The 20,803-nt window shown below is 41.5% G+C and overlaps 2 protein-coding genes across 2 annotated transcripts in view; one reads left to right on the forward strand and one right to left on the reverse strand.

The window, feature by feature from the left end:
• LOC138983086 (synaptic vesicular amine transporter-like) overlaps nucleotides 1–16,208 on the forward strand; it is an 18,182-nt gene extending 1,974 nt beyond the window's left edge. The window contains exons 4-16 of the mRNA XM_070356493.1: nucleotides 201–284; nucleotides 1,255–1,347; nucleotides 1,874–1,963; nucleotides 2,402–2,442; nucleotides 2,900–2,963; nucleotides 3,909–4,004; nucleotides 4,993–5,071; nucleotides 5,565–5,616; nucleotides 7,672–7,735; nucleotides 8,906–9,025; nucleotides 12,585–12,630; nucleotides 13,343–13,430; nucleotides 15,443–16,208. Of these exons, the coding sequence (XP_070212594.1) occupies nucleotides 201–284; nucleotides 1,255–1,347; nucleotides 1,874–1,963; nucleotides 2,402–2,442; nucleotides 2,900–2,963; nucleotides 3,909–4,004; nucleotides 4,993–5,071; nucleotides 5,565–5,616; nucleotides 7,672–7,735; nucleotides 8,906–9,025; nucleotides 12,585–12,630; nucleotides 13,343–13,430; nucleotides 15,443–15,544 (1,019 nt within the window). The 3' untranslated portion in view covers nucleotides 15,545–16,208. The remainder of the gene's footprint in view (nucleotides 1–200; nucleotides 285–1,254; nucleotides 1,348–1,873; nucleotides 1,964–2,401; nucleotides 2,443–2,899; nucleotides 2,964–3,908; nucleotides 4,005–4,992; nucleotides 5,072–5,564; nucleotides 5,617–7,671; nucleotides 7,736–8,905; nucleotides 9,026–12,584; nucleotides 12,631–13,342; nucleotides 13,431–15,442) is intronic.
• Nucleotides 16,209–16,383: 175 nt separating this feature from the next.
• The window catches only part of LOC138981854 (DNA mismatch repair protein Mlh1-like), a gene marked incomplete in the record, with an annotated part of 185,759 nt that continues 181,339 nt past the window's right edge, over nucleotides 16,384–20,803 (reverse strand). Inside the window, 4 exon segments of the mRNA XM_070354963.1 lie at nucleotides 16,384–17,596; nucleotides 18,000–18,092; nucleotides 18,491–18,655; nucleotides 20,651–20,714. Of these exon segments, the coding sequence (XP_070211064.1) occupies nucleotides 17,285–17,596; nucleotides 18,000–18,092; nucleotides 18,491–18,655; nucleotides 20,651–20,714 (634 nt within the window).

Consider the following 20,803-nt stretch of genomic DNA (forward strand, 5'->3'; position numbering starts at 1 on the left):
CACGACACCAAGATACAATACAATACAATAAAAACAAAAGAGAACACAATGCAATACAACTTGATTGTCTGATTGAGAGTAGGCTTATTATATAGAAGCAGAACTGTTTCTTTTTAATCAGTAAATAGGTGTATATGGATGCCAGCATCTTGCGTTCTCATGCTTGATCTATTTGTGTTCGTGTCTGTGCTTGCTTGCAGTGTTCGCGGTGTCTCAGACTTTCGTCCCGCTATTGTTGGCCAGGGGGGTACAGGGCCTGGGTTCTGCAGCTTCCTCCATAGCAGGTTAGCGTCTTTGATTTACTCTCTCTCTACCTCTCTCCCCCTCTCTCTCTGTCTCTGTTTCTCTGTCTATCTGTCTCTCTCTGTCTGTCTGTCTGTCTGTCTGTCTCTCTGTATCTGTCTATGTCTTTGTCTCTGTCTCTGTCTCTCTCTCTCTCTCTCTTTCTCTCTCCCTCTGGCTGGCTGTCTCTCGGTGTCTCTGTCTCTGTCTCTGTCTCTCCCTCTCTCTCTCTCTCACTCTCTTCCCCTCTCTCTCTCTTTCTCCCCCTCTTTCTCCCTTTCTCTCTTTCTCTCCCTCTCTCTCCCCCTCTCTCTCTCCCTCTCTCTTTGTCTCCATCTCTCTCTCCCCTCTTTCTCCCTCTCTCTATCCCTCTCTCTCTCTCTCTCTCTCTCCCTCTCTCTCTCTCTCTCTCTCTTTCTCTCTCTCTTTCTCGTGTAAAGCTCTCTTTCTCGTGTAAAGCTCTCTTTAGTTTTAAATCCACAAACGTTCCAACATTCAGAATAAAAGATCCAGAATGGTAAGTTATTGGAACGTGTACTTTATGACAAAACGAAATATTACATGTTATGTTTTGTTTTGTCATAAATCAAACGTCCTGTAATTTACCATTTTGTTTTTATAACCAATTCTCTTTAGACTTAATTCTAAAAATGTTGACCACTATCCACAGCCATTTGGTGAATGTGCAGTCTTTAGGCACTTTAGGTGTGTTTGTATGTGTGTGTGTGTGTGTGTGTGTGTGTGTGTGTTTGTGTGTGTGTGTGTGTGTGTGTGTGTGTGTGTGTGTGTGTGTGTTCGTGTGTGTGTGTGTGTGTGTGTGTGTTTGTATGTGTGTGTGTGTGTGTGTGTCCCCGATGTTTAGGTGTGTGTTAATTTATGTTATACATCGTCGTAACTTCATATGAGAAGGACGAAAAATCAAGTCTTCATTATCATTAGCATCGTTACTATCATATGATTTTTGTCCAACAGGAATGAGCCTGGTGGCAGAGCGTTACCCTGACGACAGGGGTCGCAGCAAAGCGATGGGCATCGCCATGGGAGGCGCCGCCGTTGGAATTCTATGTAAATAGTATATTTAATTTAATACACATTATATCAACAGTTGCAAATGATTAAACAATGTACAGACACAGTCGATCAATTTGTTTTGTGATTATGACCTTGTAGGGGGAACGTTCGACCTGTCGCATTGCGGTTTAGAATCAATAAGGGTTTCCATCGTAGTTGTCAATACGGCTAAATTCCTTAGTCTTACCCCTTAACCTTTGCGAAACAAAGATCAGATAAGTTGGAAAGTATAATTACCAGTTAAGCGTCTTTATATTACACGTTGTTCCTCTGGCATGGCATTCGTTTCTATCCGTTTTACAGTTACTTATTGTTGGTATTTTCACTTTATTGTGAAAGTGTGTGAGTTTGTTTGTTTGTTTGTGTCTATACAGGTTTCTGTTTTTTTGTATCACACGTTTGCCTATTTCGTAAAAGACAAATGTCACGATAGTTAAAATAAATATTTCGCCCTGCAGTCCGGACTGACGATCTAACAGTGAACGACAAGAAGAAGAAAATAATGTGTCTATGGTTTCAGTTGGCTACCCGTATGGCGGCTTCATGTACACGTTTGTGGGCAAGGTGACGCCTTTCCTCATCATCAGTGCCCTGACCTTGCTTGACCTTGGTGAGGCATTCAATTAAACAAAAATTGTATATAAGTGTTTGCGCGTGGGTCATCTGTCAGATATTGTATGGTAATGTATCATTTCTAAACTGCGGAAAAATGACTGGGGGATAGGGTTCTTCGGCTTTCTGAAATTAAATGCATTGAACATCTTGTAAGTGTAGTACTTAAAAAGCTTTGAATATGCTGATACATTTTTCTTAGTTTTGATGGACAGGATATTCCTGCAGCTAAGGGAAAAGTGAATGTTGTGTGTGTGTGTGTATGTGTGTGTGTGTGTGTGGGGGGGGTGTTTGTGTGTGTATGTGTGTATGTGTGTGTGTGTGTGTGTGTGTGTGTGTGTGTGTGTGTGTGTGTGTGTGTGTGGGTGTGTGTGTGTGTGTAAGTGTGTGCTTTAGGACAATGCTGTGTTAATCGTTGGCTTATTTTTCTACCCAGTGTTCCAGTTCTTTGTACTTGGGCTTCAACCAAAGGAAGGGGTAAGTGCATCGACTCTTAACTGACAAAGAATAATAAGCATGATTTTCTAAGGTAACACAGATACCATGACTAATCTGTAAGAGTTTAAACAAACACATTTTGGCTCGATGTGCTATTTGCTTGCCGTATCTGTTAAACTGCATATCTTCAGTACACACTGTTTGTTTTGTTAAACGCCGTGCTATTGTAAAATGTCTTTAATCATAATCAAGATGTTTTCGCATCAATATAAGAACATATTTTTTCCCATACATTTCTACAATTCTTTTCAGACTTTAAAGACTAGTCATTTCATACATTGTCAGAGTGTTGATGTTGTTGTTCGACGTTTTCAAATCGCTCCATTTTAGTTGTTTCTGTTGGTGTTGTTACATCGTCTTTTCATTAGTACCAGTCACTCACTGAAAATATCATGCACAGGACTTCAAGATTACTGAACATTACTCTATTTTTCAGGCCGCCACAAAATTCACTCCTTTACATATCCTCTTGCGGGACCCTTACATTTTGGTTGCCTCTGGTGAGTGGTGTTGTCCGTCATTCAACCTTTCAATTTAAATTAGTTTAGTGATTTGGAGTTACCTTGATGTGTGTGTGTGTGTGTGTGTGTGTGTGTGTGTGTGTGTGTGTGTGTGTGTGTGTGTGTGTGTTTGAGAGAGAGAGAGAGTTTGAGTCTGTCTATAATGATAAGAATAAGGATAAGATGTCATTTAGTCCTGTGCAGTTACTCTCATGGAAATTCGGACTGCTTTCTCCCTGGGGAAAGTGGGCGGGGATGTAGCTCAGTCAGGGCGGGGATGTAGCTCAGTCAGGGCGGGGATGTAGCTCAGTCGGTAGCGCGCTGGATTTGTATCCAGTTGGCCGCTGTCAGCGTGAGTTCGTCCCCACGTTCGGCGAGAGATTTATTTCTCAGAGTCAACTTTGTGTGCAGACTCTCCTCGGTGTCTGAACACCCCCGTGTGTACACGCAAGCACAAGACCAAGTGCGCACGAAAAAGATCCTGTAATCCATGTCAGAGTTCGGTGGGTTATAGAAACACGAAAATACCCAGCATGCTTCCTCCGACAGCGGCGTATGGCTGCTTAAATGGCGGGGTAAAAACGGTCATACACGTAAAAGCCGTGGGAGTTTCAGCCCATGAACGAACAAACAAACTGAGGAAAGTAAGCTATACAGTCCGGCGCTACCCATTTTTTTCTGCATGCTTGTATTCATATTTCGGGTTCTTTATCGTGCGCATGCGTGCACACGGGGGTGTTCGGACAACGAGGTGACACAAAGTTGACTGTGGGAAATAAATCCCTTGCCGAATGTGGGGATCGAACCCACGCCGTTAGCGACAACTGGTTTTGAAGTAAGCGCCGCTAACGACTGAACTACCCCCCCCCCCCCCTCAATCCTCCCCCTATATGTCTATGTGTGTTTATGCCAATGACAATGTATATATATCTGTGTGTCCACCAGGCGCCGTGATGCTGACCACGATGTCCATGGCGGTGCTGGAGCCCACTGTACCTCTGTGGGTCATGAAAACCATGCATGTGGAAAAGTGGCAACTTGGTAAGACAACATACGACAGTCTTGTTCCCAGACACAGAACCCAGACCCCAAACTCTCTCTCTCTCTCTCTCTCTCTCTCTCTCTCTCTCTCTCTCTCTCTCTCGCTCTCTGTCTCTGTCTGTCTCTGTCTCTCTCACACACACACACACACACACACACACACACACACACACACACACACACAAACACACACACACACACACACACACACATACAAACACAGACATACATATCATTAAATCAAAATATGTCAGTTGGACCTGCATTCAAGATATCTATGGTCACTATGTCCTGGCCGCAAAAAAATGTGTTTCAAAAGACAGCAGTCACGTCAAAGATATTGGACATTCGACCGGCCTTGGGACAGAACTATTGCGTCAGATCAAAAAGTATGGGTAACTGACCAAAGACCGAGGCCAGGGAACAATACTGATACGATACGATACTATACGATGAGATGGTTAGATAACTTACATTAGAAAAGGTAACCATAATGTCCCTGTTCATTTTAACATTAAGGTGGAAAATGATATTTCAGCACCACATCCAGCCATACAGGCAACAAACACACACCATGTTGAAATATTACACTATGCAGTGCATGGTCTTTGTGGATGGAAATATATCTAATTGTTGTACCTGTTTATCATGGGGGAATTGTCATCAAGGTAATCTTTGGGGCGGTAGTTTAGTTTTGGAAGAAAGACAGGCCTTGCAGTCCGGAAATCACGGTACTTGTTTGAATAATCATCAAGTTCAACATGTTTTAATAGCTGTTTCTACAGATTAAAATCGCAACAATTATCATTATGCCAACCAACGAAACTATATGACATAAGATCATAATGACAGTTGTGATGAAACCACGTGATTATACCCATACCAAACTCGTAATAACTAAACCACGACGAAAATCAACAACACTTGAAGTGTTGAGGGGAAAAAAATCGGAAATGCAGAATTTTTAATTAAAACAATACTTTCACAGGACTGGTGTTTCTGCCTGACAGTATTGGATACCTGATTGGAACCAACTGCTTTGGTCTCGTCGCGCGTCGCGTGGGAAGGTAAGCAGTACAAACATGCTAATCCTCTTCTCAAAGACTTTGTACGCATTCCTTTCTTGCAAACTATAGTCAATTTAATGGGCCAAAGGGCACTCAAATAATTACCCCAAAACTCTTTTTTTTCGATTTTTCTTTTGGGCGATCCAAATGTACCGCCCTAAATGTACGTCTTCCGATAAGCATAATTTATGGCATTACCTTGTATTTTGTTGCTTGAGCTCCGAAGTTTCCGAACTAAATCTGACTTCTGTACTGTGAAAAGTCGTCCACACTTTCTGTCTGCCACAACTGTGAATATCACTCTTCCCTTTTGGATAAAAAAAAAAGAACAGGCAAAGAGAAAGAGAAGGAAGTTGGCGAGAGATAAAATAAAAGTGTTCACATTTACAAACACAGACATTTTGACCGTTGCATGCATTAATAAATCCTGAATAGATATGAGATGATTACAAATGAAGTAGGTTTCACTTCACTTGTAATCTCTGTGTTGCAGATGGATCTGCACATTGGCCTGTATCCTGCTCATTTCGGTCTGCCTTGTCTGTGTAAGTCATCTGACGCTTTTCTGTGGCTGGGCCGTGTGTTTGGCCTCAATACACGTAGCCACTGCATGGTCGGCACAGGCAAGCGATCATAGCGGAAGTGATTTCCGATGTGTATAATTTTTTTGAAGTGAAGAGATTTTTATCTTTGAATGTAAAGAGCCTTTACTTTTTTTCTTTTTCTTTTTAAACAGAAATGAGCTTCAAACCGAGCGGACAGCTCACAAAACACACATCGGAATTCATTGTAACTGTGCCGTCTGTGATCGCGTGTCACAAGTGATCAATCACAATGTGTGTATCGCTGTTTTTGAAGGGATTCAACTCTACTACGTCCACACAAAAAAACCTTCATATACATTTCCGAAGTCCGTCGTTTTAAGACAGTAATACCTTGGTACTAGAACTGATTTGAAAGACCATGCAGAAACCGTGTCCAAACCATAGCAGCCGCCTCGATCTTTAAAAAGTCTGTTCAAGTTGAGCTACGCCATCAGCTAAAAAAAATACAAACTAAACAAGACTTAGTGTATAAAGTATTAGAAAACGAGCCAAACAAACGGCTACCCGTTTTTTGCCCCCGGCGCCCTAGTTTCCACCACTCGCAGATGTGTCCTTGTACTTTCGCACGTTTGCAAAAAGGAGTCCAATTTGTAAGTCATCTCACGGACACATTAGACTAATCCCAAATTGTTTTTCGGACTGGACACAGACTGTAGGACGTTACGCGTTTGTGTAGGTGGGGGGTATAGTAAAGGGTAGCGGTAGGAGTGTAAAAGTGTTGACTTTTGACTTAGCGTTTTTTACGCCGACTGCGTTGTTTGCGGTGGGGTAGCGTCACCTGCTAGCGTGGCTTACATACTTACACAGGTAAAGGGTGTCTGTCTATGTGTGAGGGTTCGTGTTGGGAGTGTAGCTAGTACTTTTGGCCTTAAAGTGATCACTTTCTCTGCCTTACAGTAAGCTTTTTCAATTTGCTCAAACACTGCAGTGTTTGGGTTTGGGGTTGGAATGTTATTATCTCTCAGTAGAAAACCTTAAAGAAAAAGTAGTACTACTATGTATTTGAAATCCCGCTTCATGCATAGACGTCAGGAAGTTGTGTCCAGAAACATCGTTGACACTGATTTGATTTACATTGACAAACCAACCAACAAACAATATACAGGCAAATTTCATGGAAAATTCAGTTGTGTAGCTCTCTTCAGCTTATTCTGTGTACAAAACAAAAAGCTGAGAAGCCGTGACTATAAATATATAGTGAGACTGATTTTTGTAATCAACTTACTTGAATACCTTGAAGCCTTCACATTCTAGTTTATTGATCCAGTGACATCCCGCAAACATGTATTTCTGAATGTGTTCATTGTTCGGGATGCAGTGTCACCAGGATATAACCATTACAGATCAGCTGTTTAACTCCTTGGTCGGTTGTTTGTTTTTTTGAGTGGTGAAAGATGTTTTTTGCGGTGATATGGACTCTTTTTTAATGTATTTTTTATAATAGAGAAAACGACTTTAGAATGGTTGAGAAACTCACACGTGTTACTGCAAGCACAAGACCAGTTCCGCACGGATAAGATCTATGTCAGTGTTAGGTGGGTTATTCATGTAGGAACACGAATAAAATTATACCATTAATGCATCCCCCGAAGGCGGCGTACGGCTGCCTAAAAGGCGAAGTAAAAACTGTCATACTCGTACAAAAACGTGGAAGTTTCAGCCAATGAACAAAGAAGGAAGAAGATGTTAGAAAACTCAAAAAGGCTTCAAAGCTTTTAAAGCTTTGATCCTTTTGCGAGGAGGACAAATAAACAAAACCCCAGCTACAGCACATTGAGTGCTAGAAACTACACTGAAAAGGCAACGTCTGCACATCTACTTTGTATCTGGCAAATGGAGATGGTGTTGTACGTGTGTGTGTGTGTGTGTGTGTGTGTGTGTGTGTGTGTGTGTGTGTGTGTGTGTGTGTGTGTGTGTGTGTCCACGATTCTGAAACTGATCCCATACATAACGAACAACGTACTGTCAATATAATGCAAAGTTTATCTTTTTCAGCTTCCGTTTGCAAATGAAGTCCCGCAACTCATTCTGCCCCATCTTGGACTTGGTCTGGGATTAGGTCAGAACTACTCAACTTAGTATAGTAGACAGACAGTTTCTCTATCTCTTGTCTGTCTGAGTGTCTGTGTCTATCTCTGTGCCTGTATCTCTTTGTATTTATGGCATTGGATTTTTTTTCTCGAATTTCTAATTTCAATTAAGGAAATGCTTTTCTTCTTCTTCTTCTTCTTCTTCTTCTTCTTCTTCTTCTTCTTCTTCTTCTTCTTCTTCTTCTTCTTCTTTCGGTAGTAGTCATGGTCTTTTGTGTTGTGTTTATTTCTCTTGTTTTGCCTCAATATTTATTGCAGGTTTCCCTCCTAAACTCCTCCATTTGTATTGTAACCTTGGAATCCGCCAAAATCAGTGCGTCCTTAACTGTACGCTTACATGTCTCTGTGAAAACATCATTTGTAACGAATATTCTGAATAAAATCATGTTGAAAATAAATGCTCCCAGTAAGAGTTGCATGATATAGGCTTACCGCATACAAATTAATAAACACGTACGGCCACTCAGTGATCTTTACTGTAAGCAAAACTTTCAAGCGCAAAACAGATCCCAGGCAGCTGGCCCCAGAGTACTGTTTTTTTACCCCAATCTTATTTTGCATGTGTCGGCCATTTTCCTCCCACGCCGACGCCCCCACAAAGGCAATACAACTTAATTCGAAGAGTGGACTGAATACTAACGTAGAACCTGGAGGTTTAGTACTTTTTGGTACAGATTTGCACCTATACGAGATTTCGCAATGACGTCAGTCCTTCCATCTCTTCTGCAAAGTACTGAAAGTGTTTCTGAGCACAGGAAACGTTTTTATATTTGTTTGTGTCGGACCCCCCCCCCCCCCCTCTCTGAATTGTTAGGCTTTTGTTTTTTTCTTGCAGTTGTTAATAAGATTGTTTGGGAAAGAGAAGACCCGGAAAAAATCTCAAAATTGGCCAAGGTCGAATTTTTGAAGCCTGTTGAAAGTTTATTTAAAAAATTGTTTAGTTTGCATTTGACAATTGTTTGGACGTGTGTGTGTGTGTGTGTGTGTGTGTGTGTGTGTGTGTGTGTGTGTGTGTGTGTGTGTGTGTGTGTGAGAGCGAGTGCGTGTGTTTGTGTATGTCTGCGAGCGTGAGCATGTATGTGCGTGTGGGTGTGTGCGCGCGCCTGTATATGTTATATATATTTACGTGTGTTAAACAGGCATAACGGACGCCGCAGTGATGCCGCTCCTGGCTCTGCTGGTGGACACACGTCACGACTCGTTCTACGGCTGTGTCTACGCCATCGTGCAGCTCGCCGTCTGCCTCGCCTACTCTGTGGGTTAGTTCCCCTTCTTTTGCATTTATGACGCAAATGTTTATGTTATGTTTTCAGACATAAATATTGTCTTACTGTGGCTTTTTATATTTAGTCAAGTTTTGACTAAATATTTTAACATCGAGGGGGAATCGAAACGAGGGTCGTGGTGTATGTGCGTGTGTGTGTGTGTGTGTCTGTCTGTCTGTGTGTGTGTGTAGAGCGATTCAGACTAAACTACTGGACCGATCTTTATGAAATTTGACATGAGAGTTCCTGGGTATGAAATCCCCGAACTTTTTTTTCATTTTTTTGATAAATGTCTTTGATGACGTCATATCCGGCTTTTCGTGAAAGTTGAGGCGGCACTGTCACGCCCTCATTTTTCAACCAAATTGGTTCAAATTTTGGTCAAGTAATCTTCGACGAAGCCCGGACTTCGGTATTGCATTTCAGCTTGGTGGCTTAAAAATTAATTAATGACTTTGGTCATTAAAAATCGGAAAATTGTAAAAAAAAAATAAAAATTTATAAAACGATCCAAATTTACGTTCATCTTATTCTCCATCATTTGCTGATTCCAAAAACATATAAATATGTTATATTCGGATTACAAACAAGCTCTGAAAATTAAATATATAAAAATTATTATCAAAATCAAATTGTCCAAATCAATTTAAAAACACTTTCATCTTATTCCTTGTCGGTTCCTGATTCCAAAAAACATATAGATATGATATGTTTGGATTAAAAACACGCTCAGAAAGTTAAAACAAAGAGAGGTACAGAAAAGCGTGCTATCCTTCTTATAACTATTAGCGCAACTACTACCCCGCTCTTCTTGTCAATTTCACTGCCTTTGCCATGAGCGGTGGACTGACGATGCTACGAGTATACGGTCTTGCTGAAAAATGGCATTGCGTTCAGTTTCATTCTGTGAGTTCGACAGCTACTTGACTAAATATTGTATTTTCGCCTTACGCGACTTTTTTTTTTTTAATCAAACACAAAGATTTAGTCACTTCATTCTAACCATTGTCTCACCCGCACACCGGCTGCACGCACCGGCTGCACGTACCGCCGCACGCACGCACGCACCGTCGCACGCACTCACACACACACAGCTTATTTAATGATTTCTGTCTTACAATTTTTAATGTCCTTTTTCTTTTAACAAAATTATCAAATGAAGACTTTTTATTATCCGGGTACTAAGTGTTTCTGAATCTAACACAAAGTGTAACTCATATTCTGATCACTGTCTCATAAGCAGAGTAACAGCTATTATTTCCCCCTCTGCTTCTTTACCTCTGTAAACTTGTAGAGCTAGTTATTTTTCGATAATGACCCAGCAACCAAACAAATAACGACCCAGCAACAGCCTGAATCCTCGATAGTGCAATGGGTTGAGAAGTTGTTCTGTTTCGGTACTACTTTTTGCGACTGAAAAGGTGACGAACGCTCTAATGTACGAAGTATACATCTCTGGAGCAAACAATACAAACATACCGCATTTAAATTAACAACTACAGGCCTGAACACATGAATCTCCATATAAAATCCATGAGTTCGGTTGTTTTCTGAATCTAGATCTGCCGTGCTCAAACGTTCATCACAAGCAATTTCACAAGGCAAGTAACTCATACTTTGTCTAGCGACAAGAGTAGTTCCCCTTCTTTTCACTCAGTTTCTTCGACAACAGACTGCAATCCGACGGTCAGTTTTCAACAATATTTCATTTAATAAACAGATCACACGCAACCAAATGCACACATCTCATCAATTTAAACAACATAAAGCGGTTTCATACACTATTTTTTCCCAGAAAACTGAACTTCATACAGTTTTTAACGTTGGAACACGGGTGCAAAAGTTCGTCTGCTAGTCCCATTTGACGAAAGAACATTATCCTAAGCGATACCAAAACATATACAGAACACACAATATCTGCCTTTGCCGCCACAGCAGAATAACAGCATATCTGTGTACTTGATTTTAGTCCAAAATAGGAAAACTGACAAGAAGTGTTAACAGAATGGAATGATTTGCACGGATCTATACAACCGCGCATTAATCGATCGCCTGCGCAGGTTGACTGGTTGAGTGAATAGGATTCGATCAAACTTTCGCAAAAAAACTCCTCTTTTCTTTGAATAACTGAAGAAAGGAGGAATAAAGAGGTTACACACCTCGTCTCAGTGATTATAAAAAATAATGGTCTCAGTTCGCGGTCATGAAAAAGCTCGCTAAAGCTCGCATTTTTCATGATCCGCTAACTTCGACCATTATTTTTAATAATCACTGAGACTCGGCATGTAACCTCTACATGTTATGGTTTCTGTCCTGAATATGTTTTACTGTTCCTTTATTCTTTGACGGAATGAACAAAGGAAGACTTTTGGTGATCCAGGTACTAAGCGTTTCTGAATCTTACATACAGTTATGTCATTTTATTGTGATCACTGTCTCATGCGCAGACTCACACACACACGCAGGTTACATGCCGAGTCTCAGTGATTATTAAAAATAATGGTCGAAGTTAGCGGATCATGAAAAATGCGAGCTTTAGCGAGCTTTTTCATGACCGCGAACTGAGACCATTATTTTTTATAATCACTGAGACGAGGTGTGTAACCTCTTTATTCCTCCTTTCTTCAGTTATTCAAAGAAAAGAGGAGTTTTTTTGCGAAAGTTTGATCGAATCCTATTCACTCAACCAGTCAACCTGCGCAGGCGATCGATTAATGCGCGGTTGTATAGATCCGTGCAAATCATTCCATTCTGTTAACACTTCTTGTCAGTTTTCCTATTTTGGACTAAAATCAAGTACACAGATATGCTGTTATTCTGCTGTGGCGGCAAAGGCAGATATTGTGTGTTCTGTATATGTTTTGGTATCGCTTAGGATAATGTTCTTTCGTCAAATGGGACTAGCAGACGAACTTTTGCACCCGTGTTCCAACGTTAAAAACTGTATGAAGTTCAGTTTTCTGGGAAAAAATAGTGTATGAAACCGCTTTATGTTGTTTAAATTGATGAGATGTGTGCATTTGGTTGCGTGTGATCTGTTTATTAAATGAAGTATTGTTGAAAACTGACCGTCGGATTGCAGTCTGTTGTCGAAGAAACTGAGTGAAAAGAAGGGGAACTACTCTTGTCGCTAGACAAAGTATGAGTTACTTGCCTTGTGAAATTGCTTGTGATGAACGTTTGAGCACGGCAGATCTAGATTCAGAAAACAACCGAACTCATGGATTTTATATGGAGATTCATGTGTTCAGGCCTGTAGTTGTTAATTTAAATGCGGTATGTTTGTATTGTTTGCTCCAGAGATGTATACTTCGTACATTAGAGCGTTCGGAACTTTTCAGTCGCAAAACGTAGTACCGAAACAGAACAACTTCTCAACCCATTGCACTATCGAGGATTCAGGCTGTTGCTGGGTCGTTATTTGTTTGGTTGCTGGGTCATTATCGAAAAATAACTAGCTCTACAAGTTTACAGAGGTGAAGAAGCAGAGGGGGGAATAAGTCGTGTTTTAGGAATGTGTCACTTGATATCTCCAACAATGATCTACTTTCAGGACCATCTATGGCAGGAATTATCGTAAAAGCGGTAGGATTCCCTTGGTGAGTGTTACGTCTATTAATAGCATTTTGTGCCAGCAAACACACCGATAGGCAAATGACAGTACGGGGTCCTGTCTCAAAAGAGTTGTACATACTGATATTAATTTGGCCTTAAGCCTTTGTGAAGTCAACTGCGGGCTCAGCTAGTGAGTAACGTGAAAGCAGTTGGAAAATTCCATTGTAAAATGGGTGACACATAGCAGGTGTACCGAAAATGGTACAGGAGTACCGTTTACAAAGTGACGTGCTTTTCACATGCCAAAGATGTTTCTGATGATGATGACGATGAAGAGGATGATGATGACGACGATGATGGAGAAGAATTTATTAAGATGAACATGCTGATGCGTGATATGTTTACGACGATGATGATGTTGACAATGAAGATGACCGATGAAAATGAATAATTTGTTAGGTTGTACAGGCTGATGCGTGGTATGTTCACGACGATGATTATGATGATGATGATGATGATGATGACGACGACAATGAAGATGAACGATAATGATGACTAACTTGTTTAGATGAACATGCTGATGCGTGGTATGTTCACGACCATGACTATGACGATGACGATGACCGAGGATGATAAATAATTTGTTTAGATATACATGCTGAGGAGTGGTATGTTTACGACGATGATGATGATGATGATGATGATGATGATGATGATGATGAACGATGATGATGAATAGTGTGTTTGGATGTACAGGCTGATGCGGGGTATGGCCATCATCAACATCATCTTCTGCCCTTTCTGTGTGCTGCTGAAGCAGGCTCCTGTCGCCACCGATGAAGGGGTTAGTATCTTCTTCTTCATTTGCGTTCCCAGCCATGCCAAATCTTAAATCCGGTCTGTAGGGCGAAGTCCGCAGTCCGCCGCAGCGACGTTGCCGGTGTAACACGAAATTTTTACCCACGAAAAGTTTACTCCGGAGTACACCTTTCGTACGAGAAAAGAACTCCCCAAGGTACGAACAAATTACTCCCTCCACGAAATTTTGACTCCCCAAATTTTGACTTCCAGTACAAATCTCGTACGCGAAAATGGGATGCGGGCGAAGGAATAATGCCAATATGTGATCTCGCGCAAGCAAATGTCGCGCTACCCTCCCTCCACCCCTTCCACCACCAAGACTAACAGGGGACAGGGGAGTAAAAGTTGCGTACACTTGGCGTGGGCAGTAAATTGCTCGTGTTAGGGTGGAATAATTTATTCGTTAGGGGAGTAACATTTTCGACCGAAATGTTGACTCACAACACACATGTCGATGGAAGTTATTTTCTCGTGTTATGGGGGGAGTAGTTTTTTTGTAGAGGGAGTAAAATTTTCGTGGTTTTTTTTACTCTGGAGTAAAAATCTCGTGGGGGTAATTTTCTCGTGTTACACCGGCACCCAAAACTCATGGGCCTCCACTGGACTGGGCCATGACTTGCGTCTCGGGAGGGGCAGGACTGCAGGATATGGATGGGGGATTGTATGCCCGTATGACACGGGCATTGGGCAGTGTCTGAGATTTTCAGTCTGTACATGTGGGAGGGGAGCTGGCAGTGTCCTGGGTCCAACGTACACTGACTCGAATGAAAATGCCAGTGTTTGCTTTCTTTTCTTATTTTTTCGTTTTTCCTGTAGCTCTGCTTGGTCTTCATTCCTTTACATATTTTCAGCGAGGCTCCTTTGCTACGAAAGAAGCTGCTGGTATACTACTTGTTGACAATGGAAGCACACACACACACGTATTCGCCGACGTTCACTCAACTCTTACCTTCTTTTACAGTCTAAACAGTCAACAGCAATCGTAGCCGAATCTGAGCAGCGAACCTTTCTTGCTCCAGAAACATAATTATCATGTCGTTTTTCCCAGTGACATTTCTCTTCGGGTTTACAACAATGCTTTAATAGACGAATTCCGGATATAACTCATTCGGGTTTTCATGCGTTGAGAAAGAGTTGCTTTTTGTTGGAAATACTGAGGCAAACAAACCCACGAGACGCTGTAGACCACTCACCGGTGAGCGGTGTGTCTTCACGCGTGGTCGGCGATCTATTACAGGTTTTGCACTGAAGGACGCGATCAAATTGGAAATAAATACTAAGTTCCGATGTGTGTACTTTAGAACAAAAAGAGCGTTATAGCGGACGATGCAGAAAACACAGATGGGAGCTAACTTTCACTGGGATGTCAGATGTTCGCATGATTTCACAGGCACAGATCGACGATCACACGAGGAGACACGCTGCTCGCTAGTGATTGGCTTACAATGTCACATGGGTTTGTTTGCCCCAGTATTCCCAAGGGTGGACAACTCTTAGGTTATAGGCAATAGCCTGGGACAACGAATAGAAATGGCGGCCTTAAATTGTTACGTCCCCTCATTACATTCCACATTTTTGAGAGTCTGAATATGATTGCGTAATTTTCAACTTGTGTATCAACTGTCACTCATCATACTCATAAAGACTTTTCTTCATTGAGTAAAGACTTCCATGTCTAGTCGCATCTTGAACTGATCAATATTCAACTCTTCCACAACGTACACAAACTTGTCAGTTATATGTGAATATTGTCTGATTAGCCTCGACTACACCCAACGTTCTACCCTGTGAGACCTGGGGCTAAGTGCACGGGGCGAAAGTAGGTCAGTGGGTGCCACCCAAGTGGGTTGAAGCCAGCCGCGTGATTGGTTGAAATGACCACAAATCTCAATGTCAACCAATCAGACCCCGGTGCTGGCTCCCACCCACTTTTGCTTCGTGCACCTCGGCCCTGGTACCTAAAGGTGTTTCACGTGCGTAACCGCCTGTTCTCAGATTTCCCTCAACACCGCTGTGGACGCCAGCCCTCGCTACACGGAGGATAAAGTGGAGGACAGCAGTTTCTCATATGGGCGACTAGACGAGGAGGAAGACTGATGCCATCCTATGCATTAGTTTTCCTGGAACTCTTGAAGTGAAGGTTGACAATATTCAACAGTATTACGACCGTATTCAATTATTAGGATGCTAGTCTAATGGCATGTATGTCGCCACCTGGAAGTGTGCATCGTCACGTGACCTTGTGCAGCATTGTGTACAATGATATTAACATCATTACAAGACTAACTCGTATAGATTGTTAGACTGTCTCGCCGTATCAGAGTGTAGCGGTATTAACGCTCATTCTGTCTGTTGCCCACTGTCGTGTCTCGTGTGCGTGTACTATACAACAATATAGAGGAACCTTTCTTTCAAGACTTACCCCCTTTCCAGACCTTGTTTTTTTTTTTAGATTTTCTCTTCGTAACCTCTGTAAATGTACCTCTATTTTACGACTCTCCCCTTAATAAGACCCGACTTTCTCGGATTTGTCTAAAGTGTTAAAGGGGGGGTTCCACTGTATTTACAACAAATATTTTTGCTAACCTACCTTTTGGGCTGAAAGTGTTGCACGAAACGTCTATCATAATAGAATGGTGCCTACTTCACACAACAAGAGTGTATAAACATTCTGCAAAGTTGGGTTTGAATGAAACAAGTCAGATATCACCCTAGACGTAAAGCGTCAAGGGAGCGCAAAGAAACAATGTGACGTAACGTGTTGTGCATAATAAATGTCACAGCAACTGGTTGTGTTTTATTTATTTTAAATTTATTTGATTTAATCGTTTCTTTTTGCAGTGTTGACACCCCACACACACACACACACACACACACACACACACACACACACACACACACACAAACACACACATACGCGCCGATTTTGGAACATAAATGCTTTAATTGTTTAATTTTAAGCTAAGCTACAAATACAAGGTATAACTCCGAGAAGTATATCTTTTCATACACACACATGATGACACCAAGAAACTCAAACACAGAGCATATAACCAGCATACTGCTCAACTGTCTCTCCTGGAATAGGAATGCTTTGTTTTTTCCAGTTCAAGCCCAGGCATACATCATACAAAATGAGAAGCATCTCTTGCACTCTCTCTCTCTCCTGCATGCGCACGCATTACAGACCTGTAACCCACCAGTCAGCTTTAACAGCAGATCTGGACAGTCAGGCCTTTACATGGGATAAAGGCAACCTTCAGCGTGAACACAATCTTAAATTCAATGACCTGTCAACTTACTGTGCGAGCGGACTTTCTTGCAGAATTAGTTTCGTAATCGGCGCCTGCTACAACAATTCCAGAAATAACTCTGTCGAGTTTGCTTGGGTTGTTGAAGAGTTGCTTTTCTTGGAAACACTGAGGCAAACAATCTCACGAGACAGTATTGGCCACTCCAAAAAAAAGCGACTCTTGCACAACCGCTAAAACCTTGACAGAGTTACTTCTGAACATCTTCAATTGACTCAGCAAAAAAGTTCCCACACTTCACCGACTTTTACCATGCAACTGACTTTTGTTTAGTGTCCAAGTGAAAGCATGATCTTATTCCATGGAACAGCCTGGACAGATCTGTGGCGGTGTGCATGATGTGTAATGTACACGGGAAGGACGGTACCTCTAATCAACTAAAACACATACAACAGTAGGCCTAATACAAAAAAAATACAATTACAACAAAAAAACCCAACAGAAAAACAAAAACAAAAAAGAAAAAAAAAACCATTCAGGCTACAGCACTACTGTATCTTCTGCCACCTGCAAAACCCTCACGGGTTCAGCATCTCTCGAAGACCTTGTAGAGATCCGGAAGGTTGGCAAGCTGCAACACGCTGGTATCTTCTGACGCAGACTTGGGAGGCATGAGCAGCGAACGGAAAGCAGGGTAGATAACGTGCTCCACAGCCCATTGCCACTTATCTCCCTTTTCCTGTTTGGCCTCACCTTGGCTGCTCCCCTCTCCCTGACCTTGACCTTGCTGAGTGTCCTTGGCCGTGACCTCGGCGTACAGGTTCTTTTTGACGGCGTAGAAGTCGCTGAGTTCCTTGGCAAACGTTTTGAAGCATTCCTTCTCAGAGTCCCATGTCACCTGCCGCAAAATTAAAAACATGTTAATGCCGCAAGTGCAGGATTTAATGCGACTCTTTCTTTTCTCATTATACTTACATCAAGGTCCCTTACTGCAGTCTCACTTTCACCCCGATAAAATCTTCATTTCACGCGTTATTATGCAACTGCCCTTTTCCTTCCCAAACAAACCCTGAATGTACCTATAATGATAAAGAAATGTCTTACACTGCGATGCAAACTTACCAGAAACGATATAAACACATATTCTCTTTCTGCTCTACTATGTATGTAACATACAATACCCTAAATATAATAAATAAATAAATAAATAATTAAAGTCAGGAAGGCAGACACAGATAGAACCTATTAGAGCACACAAATGTACAAGCAACAGACAGACAAGAAGACTGAGAGACAAATACCTCCGTCGCCAGCCGCAGAATGAACATAGGAAGCCCGGCCAAGGGTGGGATATATTTGTCCAGCAGCATTGGTAGTGTCAGCAAGTTTCCCTCCTGGTCAGGGAACGAATAAGAGGATGCTAACATGAGTTCATGAAACGAACATAACATCCAACAGTTTTATTCCCCTCCGCCTCATCTCCTTTCGCTCAAAGAAGACTAACAAACAGCCTACTAATTTGTAGGAAAGACTTGAATTTATAAATCGCTAATCGTCGACAAGTTAATCACTTCTTATTCAGCCCTACTAGGTAAGCGGAGCAAGTAATTCACAGAGTCCAACTGAGTTCTATAAGATAAAATGAACAGAACCTTTTAATTTTATTCCCACAATCTGCAACACAGTCTGTTTATCACACGTCGCCAAATGCAGTAATGAACCAATTTTAAGCCGGCGCGGCGCAGCCAACCCACAACAGCACCCACTCCCGCTCACCCAGCCCCCAACTCACCTTATCAACCTGCATAGCGAAGTAGTCCGATAGCATGTCCACATGAGTCATAAGAAAGTCGGTGACGTATTTGGCCAGTTCCTCCTTGGGACCGTCAGCCGGTGTCCATCCACTGTCCTCACTGTCCAGGGCTAGCATCGCCAGGTCATACACTGGCGCCGGCTCCTGTGCACAATGTACTCATTACGTCACAAAAGGGGGCAGATCATCCAAAGAAAGTAATGACGTCATAAATGCCATAACTGTGCACATGAATTACTTAATTTACGAAAGGGACGGATAGTGTGTAAAGGGCGGAAACACGTCATTAAAACGTGACATCCGGTGCATATTTTTTTTTCGAATTGTGACATGATCATTTCATTTGATCGGGAATGTTATTTCGTCAAAAGACGCCAACTTGTTCATGGAAGAATTTGACTGGCTGCATTATTACTGAGCGATAAAACTTGTCAGAACAGATCTGAACAGTCGTGTGCACGTGAGTTTAAGATGTTTGCAAAAGATACGATTCCTGAGCATGTTGACTTATTACATCGAAACGAATCTCATCAATTCTGTCACAATGTGAATTGATGACTTCACAAAATCTTGCCACGCACATTTGACTGGATCGTGTCGCCAGAACATTCTGCATTCTTGTTCAAAACAACTAATCAGTCTGCAGCTGGCAGCCTTTACAATGTCTTCTACAAAAACCTGCAGAAACAATAGATCCCTTCAAGAACAAAACAAAACAAGTCGCGTAAGGCGAAATTACTACATTTAGTCAAGCTGTGGAACACACAGAATGAAACTGAACGTAGTCCGCCGCTAGTGCAAAAGCAGTGAAAGTGACGAGCCTGTTTGGCGCGGCAGCGGTTGTGCTGTGCTTCATAGCACGCTTTACTGTACCCAGGCATGGTACTGAAGGAATGGCAATTTCAGCTGAAATAAAGCCGGGGGTCCAGGGGGCCGCTTAGGCCCCCTGGCGGGGTCAAGGGGCAGCGCCCCTTTGTGGGGGTCAGGGGGCAACGCCCCCTGAAGCTGACGACTTTTTACTAATTCAAATGTGTTTAGTGCCCTCTTCTCGAAGCTGAGAGGGATATAAGTGAAAGATAACAAGGCTTGAGTAAGAAAAAATAATCATCTCAAGTCAATCAGCAAATTTGTTTTATTTTTTTTTATTTTTTATTTTTATTTTTTTGGATTTTCGTTTTCGGCGGATTTCCGCCGATCGGCGGAAGAGTACCATGCCTGGTACCTCTCTTCGTTTTAACTTTCTGAGCGTGATTTTAATCCAAACATATCATAACTTTCTGAGCGTGATTTCAATCCAAACATATCATATCTATATGTTTTTGGAATCAGGAACCGACAAAAAATAAGATGAAATGGTTTTTAAAACGATTTCGGAAATTTAATTTTAATCATTATTTTTATATTTTTAATTTTCAGAGCTTGTTTTTAATCCAAATATAACATATTTATATGTTTTTGGAATCAAAAAATGATGAAGAATAAGATGAACGTAAATTTGGATCGTTTTATAAAAAAAATAATTTTAATTACAATTTTCAGATTTTTAATGACCAAAGTCATTGATTAATTTTTAAGCCTCCAAGCTGAAATGCAATACCGAAGTTTGGCCTTTGTCGAAGATTGCTTGGCCAAAATTTCAATCAATTTGATTGAAAAATGAGGGTGTGACAGTGCCGCCTCAACTTTTACAAAAAGCTGATATGACGTCATCAAAGACATTTATCGAAAAAAAGAAAAAAACGTCCGGGGATATCATTCCCAGGAACTCTCATGTCAAATTTCATAAAGATCGGTCCAGTAGTTGTGTCTGAATCGCTCTACACACACACACACAGACAGACACACACACACACATACACCACGACCCTCGTCTCGATTCCCCCTCTATGTTAAAACAATTAGTCAAAACTTGACTAAATGTAAAAACCCACAAACAAACAAATAACCAAACAATCAAACTACAGAGGAACTCCCCTTTTAAGACTCCCTCCCTTTTAAGACCTTGTTTTCTCAGACTTTCTGTTCATAACCTCTGTAAAATTACCCCCATTTTCAGACTTCCTCCTTTTTAAGACCTGATTTTCTCAGATTTTTGGAGGTCTTAAAAGGGGGGTTCCACGGCAACAAACAAAAACTCACAGATAATCTCAGGACGCCGAAGTTTCCAAAGTCGTACATGATCAGCTGGTAGAACAGATGCTTGCTGAAAATACAGAATAAGTATTGAGTGCCTGATACATGCTAACTACATTTACTTTAACTTATGAAACTTACAAGTAATGGAGAGAAAAG

This window comes from Littorina saxatilis, linkage group LG12 (assembly GCF_037325665.1).
Source record: "Littorina saxatilis isolate snail1 linkage group LG12, US_GU_Lsax_2.0, whole genome shotgun sequence".
NCBI classification, from domain to species: domain Eukaryota; kingdom Metazoa; phylum Mollusca; class Gastropoda; order Littorinimorpha; family Littorinidae; genus Littorina; species Littorina saxatilis.